Raw genomic sequence first — 14,546 nt, 5'->3', positions numbered from 1 at the left:
ACACATTTTTCTTTCTTTGCCAGAACTTTGGACTCTTATCCAAGTGGTCTTATATTGCAGCTCGTGCGTTATTGCGTGCAACCTTTCAATTTTCTTGTCCGAGTAGTTCAGTACCAGAATATGAGACTCAAGCTCATGACTTTGATTTTTTTTTTTTATACGTTTTAGTTCGGATGCTCCGCCCTTCCCCGTTATCCGCGTAAACACTTGCGTTCCTCGTTAGCGAGAGCGTGGGGAATCCTGTCGGTCAATCACGGAGTCAATGGAGCAAGCATGCTTCACCTTTTTTGGACCTTCTCTCTGTTCCCCTGTCGACTTTAACAAACGCTACAACGGCGTTCGCGTGCCGTTGCAAAAAATGGAGTGAAAAACGAGTACGCCCATGTTTACACATCACTTATACGCTCGCACGAGGCCGGATAATTTAGCCCAGAGATTTTTTTTTTTGGTGCTAAGAATGAGAGCCACTGAAAAGTCATTTTTTAGGATGAAAATATTATATTCTTCTCCCCCAAAAATTGTAGATTTAAGAGCTAAAATGTCAAGTACATCAAAGTTTTTTTGCTCAAATTTTAAAAACATATTTGCGATAACAAAATTAGTATTAAGCAGTGTAATTCCTATACTGATTCTGATACCAGCCTTTGCAGTAGCGGCTAATGCTAATACCATATCGATACCGCCTCATTTTGATGTATTTATTTTTCCTAAATACAGTACTAAAGAATTGAGCACTCAGCAAACTTTAAGAAAAAAAAAAACTTTCATTAAAACTTTCAAATAAATAAATAGCATCAGCATCCTAGACTGCTGAAAGGTTTGCCAAAAGCTTTTACAAAAACTCACGCTTGTTGTGCCTTGTCCCAATACGAATTGCTTCAAAATTGGCATCAGCATATCAAATTTTCAAGTAGGGTGTTAAACAAATTCCCCATGAGATTTTTTCAGCCGGAAATCGAAACTTTAAATTCGTTTTTGCTGGATTAAGTTATAAAATCGCGCGGAACGGCCGGCGAAAGTGGAGATTAGATTTTTGGAGCCATACCGCCAAGGCCCGATCCCAAATATCGGCGGCGATTATCGGCATCTGTGCCCCCTACGTCTCGCATGAAAAAAGTTTTTCCAGAAATGTTCATGTAACGCAACTGTGGGAAATGATTCTCACAAGACGTTGGCAGCGCGATTGCATAACGCTCGCAGTCAGGAATCTGCCTGGCAGCGTTTTGTGTTTACCCTACTCCAAGGGTTAATCTGCCATGTGTGACCTCCACACCATATACCGTACGCCTTCAAAAATCAACTTCTTTCTCGGATACGCACGGTTTGAAAAACGTGAGGGGAAAAAGCAGCCCCAAATTTGGGCAGGCGGGGAATTATTGATGTTTTATTTGTGCATTTTTATTTGAGCCTTCTGGCTTTGTTATCGCGCAAGGCTTACTATTATTATTTTTAAGATGGCAGACAGACAGTCGCGGCATCCAAGTTAAACATCGCGCACTTCTCTTGCCTTCTCCTCTTAGGGAGGAAATGACTTATTGCGGGGGTGTCCAAACTTTTTCTTCTGAGGGCCGCGTACAGAAACAGAAATACATGATGGCCGCCTTTTATTTATTTATTTTTTAACTTATGAACTATTGTAAAACTCAATCAAGCAAAAGCAGTTACATAATTAGTCGCAGTATTATAAAACTGCTTCATCAAGGCTTTCAGTGGCATGGGCAAGAATTCTCGTCATTTCAAATAATAATAAATAATAACATTCATGCCAAATTCATTTTTCATGGAGGCTTATCTAATATTAAGCCAATTGAGCGCTGTAGTGACAACTGTGACCATTGGATGGCAGTGTTTTCATACATACAACACATATATTACATACTTGTAATTCTACGTAAGGAATGGAAATCAATGTCATATGATATCACCCATTTGCATAGGCTCGGAATTAAATTTATTCCAAATGTTTATATTTTTAATACTATCTTCTTAAAACTCTTTTCGAACACAGACAGGGTTCGAATTTAGAAAAAAAATTGCGGTTTTTGGTCTGAAACATACCATAGTTATATGTCGCGACTCGCGGGCCCCCAAAATGTGAACGGATGGGCGCAAACGGCCCTCCGGGCCATAGTTTGGACACCGGAGTTAGAGTGACCCCGAACGACACGGGAAGGAGGAGAGCCCACCTCCTCGTAAACATCCCATGTAGGCCGTCGGCCTCGTCATCTTTCATCGTTGGCGCCTTCTTTTGAAGTCCCGACGGAAAACATTCCAGGTCAGGAAGAAACGTGATAGAGATGTTTACAGGATGGAATAAAAGCCAGTTGAGGCGCTGGAGATAAAAAAGAATTTGACGCTCAATTTCTTCTAATGTATGTGAACGTGAGCTTAAGAAGGCCCCCTAACTCACTCCTCCTTCGTCTCTTCTCTTCTCTGATCCAAGAGCCAACGTTTACGCGTTTGCCTTATCGGCGCACTTTCTCCACCAAAATGTCTTTCCCATGTCTCTTTTTGGGACAAATGATCTCACGGCCAAGTGAGTTGTTGCGAAATGGAGGAAAAGAAAAGAAAATAAGCACAATTTGGGATAACGATAGCTCTTAAGCGTGGGTTTTCCAAAGTACGGTCTGGGGGCCATTTGCGGCCCATGATCCACATTTTTGTGGCCCGGAACGTACACTAAATTTACATTTATAATTGAGTCAATATGACTAGTTTGATAGTTTGAAGACAGCATTAAAAGTGTGCAAAAAAATTATAATTTTTTTCATTGTCACTATGTGGTTTAGTAGGATCTAGAAGCAACTTGAACATCTTCATAATGATGGTTTTATGCTAGGACACAGAAAAGTACAATGTGTATGTTACACTGATACAAATTCAGACATATTACAAAAGCATACTAAGTCATAATTGCGATTCGAAAAGATTCAAATCACACATTGTGACGCGTTCTTATTCATATGCTAAGCACCAATCAATACATCACAAAATGCTAAACTATGACAAGTAAAATATAGCACAAAATACACAGATCTTTCCAAAGGAACAAATATTTTTGCAAAGCAATATGATGGGGGGGGGCATAAAATATAAGCTCACCATGAACAACAAATTAATGGGAGCACTCAGCTTGTTTCTCTTTTGACACATACTTTTAAGGCTGTCACCGTTCGCAAGCTCATCTGGTCGAGAATCCATTCCTCGTCGCTTTGTGGGTCCTTTTTGGCTGGAAAGTAGAAGTCCTGACCGCAAGAAGTTATTATTTCAAGTGGCATTCCTAGTATCGCCTGTTAAAAGCTTTCTTTGACTTTGCAGTTGTAGGCTCGTCACCTGTCTCTTGACATTCGTCCCAAAGACGTCCGTTTCTAACTCATTTAACTTATTTTATAACATTTGGCGCTCAAGTGACCTAAACGAATCCAAGAGAATCCGGACGGTTTTGGAAATAAAAGGCTTTCCAAAATAAAACAGCTTTCAGACTGGGATCATACAAAAAACAGAAATAGTTGATTATTTCCGACCAGTTGCGCCTCGATAAAGAACGGCGTCCCAATGAACAGAAGCGGTATTAAAAGCTGTCATTTTATGGGTCCCAAGATTGGGAGTCATCTCCTCCTCCTTCCTCCTCCCTCCTCTTCCTCGCGGCGCCACCGCAGGCGGGCTCGCTCCATCCTGTCCCGGTTGGCCGTCGGGAAGGTCCCGTCGGGGAAAATCTCCCTCAGTTTGCTCAGGAAAAACACCTCCAGGTTCCGACCGGCCCGGGCCACCTCCGAGTCGGGCTGCAAGCACAGCGGGGTCAGAGAGCCTGTTTGCTTTACGCCGCTTCAACATCACGCCGCTAATGAGGCCCGGGCGACCTGACTTTTAAAAGCGCTTTTGCGCCGGTCCTCGTGGTCTGACTCTAAAATCCCATCCAACATGGAACATTTAGCATTTTGGGTCCACAAAAGTTTGCATGCTCTGTTGAATGTAGAGGTTTTTTGCACTCTTGTCACCTTTATGTTGAAGATCTGCCCATACCCAATCTCCCTTCCATAAGGATGCAAAAAAAGTGTATCTAAATAGTCTTTCTTTAAATATATATATATATATATATATATATATATATATATATATATATATATATATATATATATATATATATATATATATATATATATATATAATTAAGTCATGTAAACATATTATATGAGTAATTATACATCATTATTATTGTTATTATTATTATTATTAAAGAAAGGGGCGGTCATGAATAAAATTCCATGTACAGGTCGTTTTTTTTAAAATAAATACCTTGCTTTTTTTATTAGTTAGACTTAAAAAGGAAGAAAAATAGCGTGGTAAACCTGCGATAGAAAAAGTTATGCTGTAAAAAAGGAAAATCCGTGATAAAGGCGCAATAAACGAACCACGATTTAGCCAAGGAAACAACGTAGTAAATATACAATTCATTCTTATTTTTTTTCTTTTGGTAATGTCTTTTTCGGGCAATATTTGTGCGATCGGCCCCGATTTCCAATTTCCGATCACTTGATCGGGATCTGGACATCTCTAGTAGAACATAGTAGGAGCGTATTCCTATATATTAGGGATTTATCGTCTTTGTCATACTGCCCGTGGAAGATTCTTTCCTCACAATTCAAAAAGTCAGCATGGCCGACGTGGACTTACGTAGTTAAAGGTTGCACAGTTCTTGAGCATGAGCAGGACGTCGTGGACAAAAAGTTCTGGCATAAAGTAGTGCAGAGTGTTGCTCCTGTCCAACTTCCTGCGGATCAGCGACAGGTCCACGGGCCTCTTAATCACCTGGTAGTAGTTCCTCGCCTGAAGCGCGACCAACAGAACTTTTGGGTGTCGGGAACAAATGTGGGACAGGGCTGGCAGCGTTGAAGGTTACCCACCAGACGACTGACGGGCTCGTGGAAGGGAGCGCTCAGCGGGTGAACGTACAGCAGTAATGCCAATTTCTCACATCTCTAAGAGGGAAAAAAAGAGGCTTAAATTCTACATTGTAACAACTATACTACAGTACAGCATAGAAAGTGGAATAAGTTGCAAAAAAATACAGCGCCGAATGCTATAAGACATAATAAATGCATGAAAATGTAATATACAGTAGTAGGCTATGCTAGTGTCACCCTCTGGTCACGGTGGGAAAGGGCATAGGGAGCGTTGACCCCCTCGCGCCCCAAGTTCTCCGTCGGGTCGTGGTCACTTCTGCACAACGTACACGCCCAGTCGCCCCTTCACAACAACACGACATCAGGCCGCCGTTAAAATCGGTAGACAACCAACTAGAGGTCAAGATGCAAAATCCTTCTCAATCTGCTTAAGCGCCATCTCCGCTCAGGTCTCTCTCTTGCTAGTTAGCATACCCACGGTTAGCATTTTAGCGATTCTGATTTGAACTAGCACTCCTGCTCCTGTCCGTATTTGCTCCGCACGCTAACAAGAATCGGTTTGGATTTGAAGTAATACCTGCCAAATCGTTTTTGATCGGCCTTGGCATTTTGCTATCTGATTTAGCAAAGCCGATCATTTTTTAATGGAATAAATTGTGGGCAGCCTGCTATCCATCTGACTTTGCATGCTATCCCGCAATGTGTTAGCGTAGCGACTTTTAGCATGTTGGAAACGTATGGAAACGGTAGCCCACTACGTACGCTGGGAAGCTAAGCAGTGATGGAAGGTGACAGGCCAAGTGGTAAACTTTGGGACAGATGTCACAGCACAGCAGATCTCCTCCGTTCAAACACACGGCGCAAAAGTCTTCACTCTCCTTCCCTTCGCTGTGGCCTTGGCCGCTCTGGACCGCTTCCCGGGTCGGAGGTGCCTCTCCACATTCGGGATCTTCCATCTGATCTTCCGGCTCCAGGTCGAGCACCATGATCACCTCCCGGTCGGGATCCAAGTAGAAGGTATCGGGGTCGGCCTTCCCGGAACCAACCAGGATGTAGGGCGGATCCCATTTTGGGGAGATATCTAAAGGAAGTGCCTCGGGACAAGGTGTTGCCGAGCCGCCTTCCTGCCGGAGGCCAGAGCAAGTCAGAAGTCTTAAGATCAATGGTCAAATCAGTATTGACTCATCCGACCCCAAAGACGTATTTATACGTCTTTACGGTCGAGACGTTCGGTCCCAGATAGCGCAGTTTTTTGGCATAGTTTGGCTGGCAATGTGACTTAAACACCGGAGCGACTCATATGTGAAGTTATCAATGCACTATTATATACCGTTATCCCCTAAATATAGGACACACCTGTGGATTGGATTTTAGGGTTAAATTCTGGGATTTTCTATGTTATCGTGTATAGGACGCACCAACAGTTTGGTGACAATGTAAAAACTATAGCAAAACAGGATAAAACTAATCTTTGTAAATTCTCAGAATAAATCTCATCTTTGTAAGTTCATATTTTCTTGTGTTCATATACATAAATTATAGATTTGTTGCTGGTGTGTGTCAGATTTCCCAAATTGTGAGCGGTCAGTGAACGTCTCACCAGTGTAACGTCGAATGCACTCCAAACAGTCGTTTTTCCTTTTCCTCAAACTTGCGCACCATTCATGTTCTGCCAAGTTTATGACCGTATGTATATGCCAAAAGACTGCAATTAATAAACGAGTCAAATGGAATACCTTTGCATGTTCTCTAACCGGTGCACACAACTCCATACCTGAATCGGCTGGAGACATCATAACGTTCATATGCTCCTCTCGGTTTTTGTAATATTCATGTGTGCGAACGACGATGGACTCGGACATCGGTTCAGTCTGCTCGCTTCTTTGATTAAAAACAATGCCGTAAGATTTTCGGCTAACACGTGGCGCTGTTAGCAATTAGCCAACTGAAGTCTGCCCATGAGCTCGCCCCGTTCCGATAATACGATCAATAGTAGTATTTGTAATTCCAGTCAAGTCATGTGACTCAAATTGCCCACCTCTGCGTCTCGAAACTCCAGAATGTCAGATTCGTTCGGGCCCACTCCATTCTAAAAACAAAATCATCACTAATAACGTTTCGCTAGCTTGAGCGCTCGTTGTTACGCATAATACTGTATGCTTGTTTTTTTACACCTGCCAAGAACGATCCGAGCGTTCCTCGGAGAGCCCGGCTCGGTTTCGGCACGGCACTCGCGCCAGGGACGCCAGAGGCTGCAGGTCCAGACGCTCCAGTCTCACAACTGCTTTGCGGGAATTATCCAGAACCTTCTGGACCTCCGGCTGGATCCTGAAGGAAAGTCCGGAGAAAGATAAGAATTGCAGTAAATTGCTGATTCATTCATAATCTCCATTTATTAAGCCTATTTATTTATGGATTTTTGCATTCAAACAGCTACTCTATTAAATAGAAAACACATTTTTATTTACCTTATTTTGTTAAGTAAAGTCTTCGTAAAACATGGTTTTTCATTGGATAGAAAATGTTCATCAGTTCTTTCTCTTTCCATAGCGATGAGCTATCAAAAGCTAAAAAATACAACATTAACATCATTGGAAACATCAAAAACTATCACATTAAATTGATTATCTACACACAAACAACCTTACCTGCTTTTAATTGTGAGAGTCTGCTGGCTGTTATTCCAGATTGGGGACGACGTGACACTGTTGTCTTAAGTCAAGTGTCATGGGGGAGAACTAGAGAAAGATTTGATTGGTCTAACGGCGAAAACCCCGCAAGGAAACTGCTAATGATGCCTTCTCCAATCCTCCAGGGCTTTCCATGCCCACAACAAAAACAACTGTGGTGAGTGTTCATTTGCTGCTTCAAACTCAGAATATTCGCCGGACAATCAGAGTACCTGTTGATAAACAAGCATTCACACTTACATTCACACCTTGGACAAAACTTCAATAAAGCTTTTGGTGTCTGTTTAGAACGGAAGAAAAATGCATATCACGAGGTCAATTAAAAACGTTTTATTTTAAACGTAATTAAGAGAATATTTAGAAATGTATTATAATAAGACATTTTAGGGATGTTTGTGATGGAACTATGCTAATCTTATTCAACAAATTATTCTCCCAATCCCCCCAAAAATAAATAAAAAACTGTTTGTATTAAAATGATATGTATGTGTTATAATAATATTTTTTAAACGTAATCTTAAAGTCGCCATCAAATAAAATTTACCAAACTGACCGCTGGAGGTCGCTGTCCTTGATGTACTGCCGAGTTCCAAATCTCACAGAAAACCGCGTGATTTCCAAATCCGGTTTCTCTTTCCCATCAACCTCCAAAGATGGTAGGTGATACCGTGTCCATCCTTGCACTCGGATACCCACCTAAATCTATGTCCATCCTCCATTGAAACCACTTACAAGTACCATCCAACCAACGCAAATAACACGCGAATTTTTCCTTTAGTATCAGCGCTAAATATTAACGGGATGTGTAGGTGAAATGGACACTTTGTTGTCGATTCACTGCGAGATCTGCCGGGCCTTCTGGTCCAACCATTGAGTCTCTTAAGTTAACTCACAATATGTTGATATGTCCGCGTATGTTGCGTTTACGTACCAACTGTGTGGCGAAGTAAAAAAACACTTTTTATCGAAAGAATTGCCGTATTTTATGCTGGCTCAACGAAGGACTGGTGTTAGCGTTAGCATGTAGCATGCTAGAGGGTGCAAGAATACAAACTAGCTTCCGTGCTAACTATACGTTGGACTGTGTTATTAAATTAGCAGTACTCAAATGTCATGTATTTATTGGTTTGGTGATTCTCTGTTTGTAACAGCCTACTAAGAAGTCGAAGACCAGGAAGCTTCGTGGACATGTGAGCCACGGACACGGTCGCGTTGGTGAGAACTAAACTCATTGAGTTCGTCTTGTGTTTTGGAGTTGCTGCGAGCAACTTTGGCAATGTGACCCATTTGGCGGTGTCCTTCCACAGGCAAGCACAGAAAGCATCCCGGAGGTCGCGGTAATGCCGGTGGCATGCATCACCACAGGATCAACTTCGATAAATAGTAAGTCAGCAAGGGAGGGGGCCGCTTACACCTTCAACAGCGACGCAAACGAATTGATTTTAAATTGTTGATGTCAAGTAAGCCCGGTGTCAGCGTAGTGCTGGCCACTGTTTGTGGTAACGCCCTCATTTGGACACTTTTCTGCAGTTACTCTGAGACAAAATGCAGTTTAGACACTAGCTTTTGGCCCAATGGATTTGACTGCCTAAAATTGCTTCTGTGGTGAAAATATCCGTTTTGGTCATTGAAGACAAACTTGGTTTTTCATGTCGGAGGGGTCGGGGCAGGGTTGGCTAAACTCTCCTTAACGCTATATGTTTTTGACGTCTTTGTTTCCCAACACACCTGATTCGGATGATAATGTTCGCCGATAGGCTTCCGCTGAGCTCAATGTTGAGAAAGTTTTGACATTCATGGCTCCAGTTTCACTTTGCTCATCTTGACTCTTGCTTGTCTCAGAAAATAACACCACATTTATTCAATTAAAAAGAGGCAACAGATTATAGGTTATAATGAACTTGCTCTGTGCTTGGTGGTGAGTAAATATTAATGTTACGAGACAATCTTTTTCATAGGAGTACCTTTTGATTAAGAGAATATTCAAAAAGTGGCACTGTTAGCATATAATAGACACGAGTCACCAGCGCTATAATTTAATATTCATTTAAAGGGTTTAGGAGCGTTTATCGAAAAATAGAAAGTGGCTCATGTTCTAATTGGATGAGTGTTTGCTCAGCCACCCGGGCTACTTCGGCAAGGTGGGCATGAGACATTACCACCTGAAGAGGAACACCACCTACTGCCCCACCATCAACCTGGACAAGCTGTGGACGCTGGTGACGGAGCAGACCAGGGTCAACTACAGCAAAAAGCCCGACGGACCCGCCCCCGTCATCGACGCCGTGCGCGCCGTGAGTCCCGCCGCCTCCCAAGTCATTTCAAATTTGGAGATTGTGACCCTCGTTTATTCTTTTTTTCTTTCATCTCCAGGGTTACTACAAAGTTTTAGGCAAAGGCAAGCTGCCCAAACAGCCCGTCATCGTCAAGGCCAAGTTCTTCAGCCGACGGGCCGAGGAGAAGATCAAGTCGGTGGGAGGAGCTTGCGTGCTGATGGCGTAAATGCTGCCTCGGTGTTTGGAAAAAATAAATTGTGCGAATACACAAGGCATCGTGACCTTTTTTGTAGTTCTGTTATTTACTACCACCTTAAATATGCTTTTCCAACTACAAATGATTTGTTCTCCCAGATTCACAACGCTGTACAATTGTCAAAAACGTCTTTTTTATTATTATTATTTAAATTCGCATAGCATTGTTCCTGCTCCCAACTGTAATCACCTTTGTATTTCAAGTCACATCTGCAAAATAATCTGCACCTAAGTGAAGTGAGACCTTGAAATACTGTGAATAGCGTTCAAACTTTTGCTCTCTATGTAGTTATAAAATATCAAGCTAATTTTTTGTAACGAGGGAATGTCATTGCTGGACAAATTCCAAAGCATGTTGCACATAATCTACATTTTATGGATGTTACTAGTAATGAAAAATGAGGCCAATTTTTTTTTAATTAACTTGTGTTCTTTCATACAACTGTATTTGTTGAAAAATACGTTTGCTTCTAACCTAATGTTCATAAAAGGGGTAAACATTTGCAATCATCTAATTCAAAGTGCTGAAAGTATTAAAAATGGAATACTTTCAGGAATAGTCGCATGAACTTGCCCAACGCAATATGGCGGACGCGCCGACGTACGGTTGCTAAGTTATTAACTTCCGTGTTTTCATTTCCGGGAGGCGCGCCGTATAAAAAGCGAGGGATTTAGTATGGCCTTGTCTTGCGCCGTGCGGAAGTGTCATTTTGGTTTGGGAGGCACAACGTGACGAGTCAAAGCAAGGTATTCTCTGCTCCAATAGTTTTGACACGTGCTGACGTTTGAAATCACTCAAATCGTTCGGTTTTATACGCTGCCGCCCTCACGTGAATCACATGATATCGCGCGAGACCTCCCGGCGCCATCATTTTTGTTGTCAAAACTTTTTTTTCCCCGCAGTTTGGTGTATTTTTCGAATCGGTGAACATAACCGAGATGAAATTCATGGAGAAAAAAAGGTAGCAGCTGACTTTAATTTCGAGCCCAGGAACTTCATGAAAGAGTTAACGTGATATTTTTGATCGAATTAGTCGACATTTTTTTCAGGTGAGTAAAACAAACCGCCACAGGTATGCGTAGATTAACAATTATAACTTTTTAAAATCTCGTACGTGTCTGTAATTTTATCATAACGGTGTTTTTTTGTTATGCCGTAGTTAACTTCATATGAGCAATCAATTGTGCTTTTGAATGGCTCCAATTGTGACTATCAAACAATGAAACAATTTTTTTTCTCACACTGTTACTTCGTGCTGCTCAGTGATGCACACTAATTCATAGAAATATGCTTGATTACCTCAAAATGTGCTGCTATTTGTTTATGACTAGTTATCAATTGTTCAAGCCGAGAACTAGTACAACTGCTGCTCCATGTCAAGGCTGCTGCAATTGACGCGTGGCTCTCACAAGCCTCCAGATTCTTCTTCCTTATTCTTCCTTTAGCGCATGGATGTCAAGCTCGTTTTTGTCACGGGCCACGTTGTAGTCGTAGTTTCTCTCTGAGGGCCATTGTGATTGTCAAGTCAAATAAATGTGACACATTTTCAATCAGAGGCTGCTAAAAACTGTTAAAAAGGTGTATTGGTAACAAAAAAAAGGTAAAAACGGAAGAAAACTTATTATTTACAGATATTTCAAGTCATAATTAGCATTTTGCAGCCAAATAAAATGATGAGGCGGGCTGGATCTGGCCCCCGGGCTTTGAGTTTGACACCTGTGCTTGTATTGTGCCTTCAAATGCATTTCTACCACTCAGCGGCCATTTTTTATCGCATAAAAGCATCTTATAGCATGTTTTCTTTTCACGGGTGAAGCAGTTGTTGCCATGGCAACGCTAGATGGGCTAGAGGATTCCCTATTTCATTCCAACCACCTGAGCCGGGAGGTTCTGGAGCGGGCCTACAGACGCAAGGCGGACTGCAGCAAGCCGCCCCGTACCTACATGCCTATGACCGCAGGCGGCAGGGCGCTGTACAGACAGGTGAGGCCTAGACTAGGCCTAGATAACTTGTGAACTTCTTCCTACTCCTTTGAAAATGGAATTGTACTTAACTAATATGAACTGAGCCTTCCTTCTGGTTTTGTTTGATGAAATCTTTGTTCATAGGATTGATCAGTTATCTTCAGAGGTGACTTGTTGAGTCAACTTTGCAAGCGCTAGTGATAGCGTATCACCAAACTGCACTGCGCTTGCTTGAATGTCCGCTGTGAGACACACTAAACTTTGGGGAGAAAAAAAATCCTCTAAAAATATGATATATTTTCAAAATTTGGTTGAAAGTCATGACTTGTAACATAATAGGTTTGTGTTTTTCATCAAATCACTTTTGAGAGCGGTCCCGTAAGATCCAGAAGGGGCACGGAGGGTGTGCTAAGCGTCATAACGTGTTTTCAATTGGCAAGGCTTTGTCCAATCATCTCCCAGAAGTGAGCGACATCATCATAATTCAACTTAATCATCGGTTCCAACATGCAAATGCGTCACGTCCTGCAGCGCCATGTTGAGGTCCAAAGACCACCAATTGCATTTTGTTTGCCCCCCCAGGAAAGAGAAAACCTTTTGTCCCCCCCATATGATGTGCCAACTACGAATAAATGACAGCGATCCTTCTTTGGTGTTCAGAAATTGCTGGCGGAGGTGCAGGAGGAGCTGGACGACGCCTTCTCGGCCATCACCGAGTTCATGGCCAAGACCCACAGTCGCTGCAAAGTCAGTCCGTCGCCCAAAATGGCCGCAAGCCTTTCCAAAGCTCCCATCGTCCTTATGTGTCTGTCTGTCAGGGTTTCTACAACTCCGCGGGATGCACTCTAGATTGCGCCATGGAGAAGGAACACGTGGCTCGCTACCATAATAAATGCTCCGGGACGTCCTCGGTTCACGTCGTGAGACACGTGAGTAGAAACCGCTCGGGCGTAGACATTTGGGGGAAAATAAGCCTACTTTTTTATTTCTCTTCTGAACTGTTGCCGTTCCGATTATTTTCCTCAATAAGTAAATGCGTGCCTTTGTCAGTTCAAATTTTCGCGCTTTAGGAAATGGTTACATGGAAATGCGGCTCGCACTTAACTTAAGACTTAACTTTTTTTTAAGAAACAAGGCATTCGATCACAGACTTGCCGTATTTACATTGTATTTTTCTTGATTTTATTCCAAGCGTTTGGCTAAAGGAGTGTCTGATAACCGCTGGCACTAAATGAAATCTGTACTAAAGTCATACATTTCTTGAGGTCATTAACTCATTCGATGCCAGGGACGTATTTTCACGTTTTTTAAGAATCCAGACATTCAACCCCAGATACTTAAGGATCGATTTAATACTTAAGTAGCTTATTTTCCCGACTATAAACCACGCCGGTATGTAAGCCGCAGCATCAAAAATTGAGCGAAAAATGACTTTGAAAATGAGTGAAAAATAACTCTTGATTACATTAAAGGGCTGTTAAGATCAATGCCAAGACAAATTAAGAGTTTAAAAGAGTATAATTATGATTCAATTCAATATTCAACTTCAATCAAATTGCCATCGTAAAAGATGTTTTGTTGATTTAAAAACAGTTTCTAGATATATTTTACAAAAGCGTGCTTCTTTCTACAAAAACGTGAGGTTTTTGCATGTATATTAATTGCTTCAAAATTGGAGCATATATAGCATGTCAAACATTTTAAACAGAGTGTTACAAACATTTTTATTGTAAAAAATAGTGCAGAAAATACAGCGCATAGGGAAAGATGATAGTTGCTGCTATCCATAGTTAGCTAGCTAGCTAATGGCAGCGAATTTGTTCATGATTATGTCGGCGGGTTGTGCAAAATGCAGTTTTTTGCTTTTCCTCTTCTCCCCTCGGGTGCCAGATGTTCAGACGATTTTTGTGTCAGTGTTAAAAAAATGCTTGGTTTACAGCACCCGTGCAAGGAAGCGCCTCATTTTCGGCAGCGGCGCCATCTTGGAGAGAACATCTCAGAAGCCATGGTGAGCAACTTCTCTTGTCATAATAACTTCATCTTGGGACAAGTTTTTCATGGCCGTTTTTTTTTTTAATGACTTCCTTTGTCACAACTTTGTTTGCCGATCTTCAGGGATGGAGCGGGCCGGTGGACTTCCACGCAGAGGTGGCTCCCGGCTTGTACACCGTCAGCGCCAGCCGGCCCGGATCACGGGAGCAAAGCCAGACCTTCGACCTGGACCCTGGCCAGTCGTGCACCATCACCTTTGACTTCTGAACTGAAACAAACCTGCTTCTTTTTTTGTTTAATCTCGGACTGCATACACATTTATTTTATTATGTCAAAGTATTTATTTTTTTTATTCTGCTTGTTTTTAATCTTAAATGAAATCGCAGACTTAGAATAAAGTTTTTATTTTCCAGCTAAAAAAAAAAAAAAACTGTCTTCATCGGGTGGCGGTGATGTGTTACTC

At 41.9% G+C, this 14,546-nt stretch overlaps 3 protein-coding genes across 5 annotated transcripts; 2 read left to right on the top strand and 1 right to left on the bottom strand.

Moving 5' to 3' along the window:
- Positions 1–2,976: 2,976 nt before the first annotated feature.
- LOC148422964 (E3 ubiquitin-protein ligase TRIM33-like) lies at positions 2,977–7,452 on the bottom strand. Its single transcript, XM_088416685.1, has 7 exons — positions 7,373–7,452; positions 7,079–7,232; positions 5,667–6,028; positions 5,142–5,247; positions 4,905–4,979; positions 4,675–4,827; positions 2,977–3,782 (listed from the first exon to the last, which is right to left on the bottom strand). Exons 1-7 carry the CDS (start codon positions 7,450–7,452, stop codon positions 3,609–3,611), a joined length of 1,104 nt encoding a protein of 367 aa, XP_088272811.1. The 3' UTR covers positions 2,977–3,608.
- Positions 7,453–8,208: 756 nt separating this feature from the next.
- Positions 8,209–10,143, top strand: rpl27a (ribosomal protein L27a). Its single transcript, XM_088418368.1, has 5 exons — positions 8,209–8,250; positions 8,746–8,809; positions 8,902–8,977; positions 9,714–9,888; positions 9,968–10,143. The coding sequence occupies exons 1-5, from the start codon at positions 8,248–8,250 to the stop codon at positions 10,094–10,096; spliced, it is 447 nt and encodes a 148-aa protein (XP_088274494.1). The 5' UTR covers positions 8,209–8,247; the 3' UTR covers positions 10,097–10,143.
- A 678-nt stretch (positions 10,144–10,821) lies between these two features.
- On the top strand, positions 10,822–14,502 carry akip1 (A-kinase interacting protein 1). Of its 3 annotated transcripts, XM_088417485.1 has the most exons (7): positions 10,822–10,872; positions 11,029–11,175; positions 11,943–12,109; positions 12,752–12,838; positions 12,910–13,020; positions 14,031–14,099; positions 14,207–14,502. In XM_088417485.1, the coding sequence occupies exons 3-7, from the start codon at positions 11,954–11,956 to the stop codon at positions 14,348–14,350; spliced, it is 567 nt and encodes a 188-aa protein (XP_088273611.1). In that variant the 5' UTR covers positions 10,822–10,872; positions 11,029–11,175; positions 11,943–11,953; the 3' UTR covers positions 14,351–14,502. The 3 variants fall into 3 exon arrangements, with proteins under 3 accessions (XP_088273611.1, XP_088273612.1, XP_088273610.1); XM_088417486.1 differs by having other exon boundaries at positions 10,830–11,175; positions 11,946–12,109; XM_088417484.1 differs by having other exon boundaries at positions 10,830–11,175.
- The last annotated feature ends 44 nt before the right edge of the window (positions 14,503–14,546 follow it).

The sequence above is a fragment of the Hippichthys cyanospilos genome, chromosome 6 (genome assembly GCF_059441005.1).
Source record: "Hippichthys cyanospilos isolate Australia breed blue-spotted pipefish chromosome 6, RoL_Hcya_1.0, whole genome shotgun sequence".
In the NCBI taxonomy this organism is placed as follows: Eukaryota; Metazoa; Chordata; class Actinopteri; order Syngnathiformes; family Syngnathidae; genus Hippichthys; species Hippichthys cyanospilos.
Note: the sequence above shows the minus strand (reverse complement) of the source record. Positions and strands in the feature narration are given on the sequence as shown.

Excerpts from the sequence above, each read along its gene's own strand:
- LOC148422964 (XM_088416685.1), bottom strand. The coding sequence starts at position 7,452 with ATGGAAAGAGAAAGAACTGATGAACATTTTCTATCCAATGAAAAACCA. Across the intron at positions 7,233-7,372 it reads ACTTTACTTAACAAAATAAG|GATCCAGCCGGAGGTCCAGA; the intron begins GTAAATAAAAAT and ends ACTTTCCTTCAG. Across the intron at positions 3,783-4,674 it reads ACTGTGCAACCTTTAACTAC|CCCGACTCGGAGGTGGCCCG; the intron begins GTAAGTCCACGT and ends CTGTGCTTGCAG.
- rpl27a (XM_088418368.1), top strand. Across the intron at positions 8,810-8,901 it reads CCACGGACACGGTCGCGTTG|GCAAGCACAGAAAGCATCCC; the intron begins GTGAGAACTAAA and ends GTCCTTCCACAG. Across the intron at positions 9,889-9,967 it reads TCATCGACGCCGTGCGCGCC|GGTTACTACAAAGTTTTAGG; the intron begins GTGAGTCCCGCC and ends TTTCATCTCCAG.
- akip1 (XM_088417485.1), top strand. The coding sequence starts at position 11,954 with ATGGCAACGCTAGATGGGCTAGAGGATTCCCTATTTCATTCCAACCAC. Across the intron at positions 13,021-14,030 it reads CGGTTCACGTCGTGAGACAC|CACCCGTGCAAGGAAGCGCC; the intron begins GTGAGTAGAAAC and ends CTTGGTTTACAG. Across the intron at positions 14,100-14,206 it reads AGAACATCTCAGAAGCCATG|GGATGGAGCGGGCCGGTGGA; the intron begins GTGAGCAACTTC and ends GCCGATCTTCAG.